The sequence below is a fragment of the Austrofundulus limnaeus genome, unplaced genomic scaffold (genome assembly GCF_001266775.1).
Source record: "Austrofundulus limnaeus strain Quisiro unplaced genomic scaffold, Austrofundulus_limnaeus-1.0 Scaffold403, whole genome shotgun sequence".
NCBI lineage: Eukaryota > Metazoa > Chordata > Actinopteri > Cyprinodontiformes > Rivulidae > Austrofundulus > Austrofundulus limnaeus.
Window position 1 is genome coordinate 361072 of NW_013952805.1, and position 2192 is coordinate 363263.

General features: G+C 41.7%; 1 protein-coding gene across 1 annotated transcript in view; it reads left to right on the forward strand.

Moving 5' to 3' along the window:
* The window catches only part of col27a1b (collagen, type XXVII, alpha 1b), a gene marked incomplete at its 5' end in the record, with an annotated part of 91702 nt that overhangs the window by 54663 nt on the left and 34847 nt on the right, over positions 1-2192 (forward strand). The window contains 6 exon segments of the mRNA XM_014024015.1: positions 691-744; positions 990-1034; positions 1201-1254; positions 1370-1423; positions 1559-1612; positions 1932-1985. Of these exon segments, the coding sequence (XP_013879469.1) occupies positions 691-744; positions 990-1034; positions 1201-1254; positions 1370-1423; positions 1559-1612; positions 1932-1985 (315 nt within the window).

Below are 2192 nucleotides of genomic sequence, written 5' to 3' on the forward strand. Positions count from 1 at the left end.
ACACACACACACACACACACACACTCACACACCCATCGAAATGGGCGAGACAGAAGCGAAGGTGGTTCTTAAAGAGACAGAGGTCAATTTCAAGGCTTTTAAAAGAGGAAGTGATGAGAAGATAAATTTATTTTCTATTTAAACATAAAAACTGTTTTAACAACAACTAAAGGTGACATAGATACTTTATTATGGTATAATATTTAAACATATGCCTGAGAAACACATAATATCGGCCCTTTAAGTAACAAAGTATTTGTACTTTGTCACCTTACAACTCTGATTTGACTTCATAAAAGGGAAGTTTTGAACTGTTTGATCATAATTAAAACTCACAATGTGTATGTTTGTTCAAAGGTGTTTGAACTCAGTGTTAAACTGAGGAAACTGTAGGAAACTTTCCTCTTCTTTTGCTGAGGTTCACTTCAGTCTAACTACAAAAATACACAGAAACGACCAAAAGGTTTCATCAGTGGTGAGAACCGTTTAATGTTGGGTCATTCACTTTGTTTTCTGGATCAACAAATTTCACAAAGGCTCTGTTTTTAGGATCAGGTTTTGGTTCGTTCTGAGCGCCAGCCTCTTAGAGGGCATCAGACTGACACCGTGAACCTTTCACAGGACGAACAGAGTTTATTGTTAATTCTGTGGAACTGCTGTACACGTCTCTCATTTTCCCTTTCTGTTCAGGGCAGGCCTGGGAGGCAGGGATTCCCTGGACCGACAGGCCCAGATGGACCCAAGGTCAGACTTAACAGTCACACTTTCACCGCTGAGCCCCTGTCATCCTTAAACGAACACACACTCTCTCTCTGGTTCTGTTTTATGATAATGTTTCATCTGAATATGTGTAAATTAGATGTTAATTCTCCGCTACCACAGGGGAACTGACTTCTAAGCCCGTTTCAACAGAAGTGAACTGAAAAAAAAAAAAAAAACGAAACGCCTGAATAAGTTTATGAAATGTTAATTCAGCTGCTTTGCTGTAGGGCGAGATGGGAATGACTGGCGAGGTCGGGAAGCTTGGCGAGAAGGTAAAGGATTCCTCTCCTCTTCCTCTCATTTACGTTTGATGCTCGTTGTGTTCGTCTGCTTTCTCGGAGCCCCCGAGATGAGCAGCCATTAACGAGAAGCTTTTAATGAAGTTCACTAAACTGGAATCCAAGACAAACAGGAGATGCTGTGTTTTCTCTCCTTCAGGGGCTGCCAGGTTTCATCGGGCCTGTTGGAGAATCGGGCATCGCCGGAGAAAAGGTCACAAACACTCTCATCTCGTTTAGTTTCAGCTCTTCAAAGCACAACGCTACAAAGTGGGACATTTTGAAAGCCAGTATGTTCAAAATGAACTGAATATGGTTTGGTTCCTCAGGGGGATCGAGGTAAAACGGGTGTCCCTGGGCCTCCAGGTGAACCAGGTCCGATGGTAAGGAGTAAGTCTGGACCCCACCTCTCATAACAGGGAGCACTCAGGTCTACTGTAAGGGATTTGGGTGTGATTTGTTCAAAAAGAGTTGATTTTATAATTGTTCATCAGTTTACTTATCGTTGCGTCCATCAGGGTCACACTGGAATACCTGGAGAGGCAGGACCACCTGGACCACAGGGGATCCCAGTAAGTTCATCATTATCAGAGCTGAGCTGAAAACCAACCCGGGCTTAACAACGATGTGAAACTCACTCCACTCCTTCATTTTAGCTGCTGCTCTGGAGCTGCCTTTTCTGAGCTCGGAAAGGCCACTGAAAGCAACTTTAATATGTTATAAAATGTTTAAAATGCTCAGTAAATGGAAGGCTTGAAAACAAATATTGTACTTTATGTCACTTTTGTTATTCCCTGCACATTTACCTGCCTACTGTTATTGAAGATAAGAAAAGTGACCATTGCATCAGTTTCTGTAAACGCAAAAAAACACGTTTTCTCACACATGCAGGGGCCTCTTGGTTCGCGAGGATCTGCTGGCATTAGGGGACCCAAAGGCAGGAGGGTAAGCAGCTCCCATAACTATTTAAATATGGCTCAATTATTAATTTACACTTCTTTATGGTTTCTTAACAAATGATGGAAAAAGTGGGCATAATTCTGTCTACAACTAGTACCATGCTTTTGAACGAATAACTGAGTAAGATGGTGTTTATCCTGCTACTTTAGTCCAGACTGAAATGGTTTTATACACACATATATATATATATAT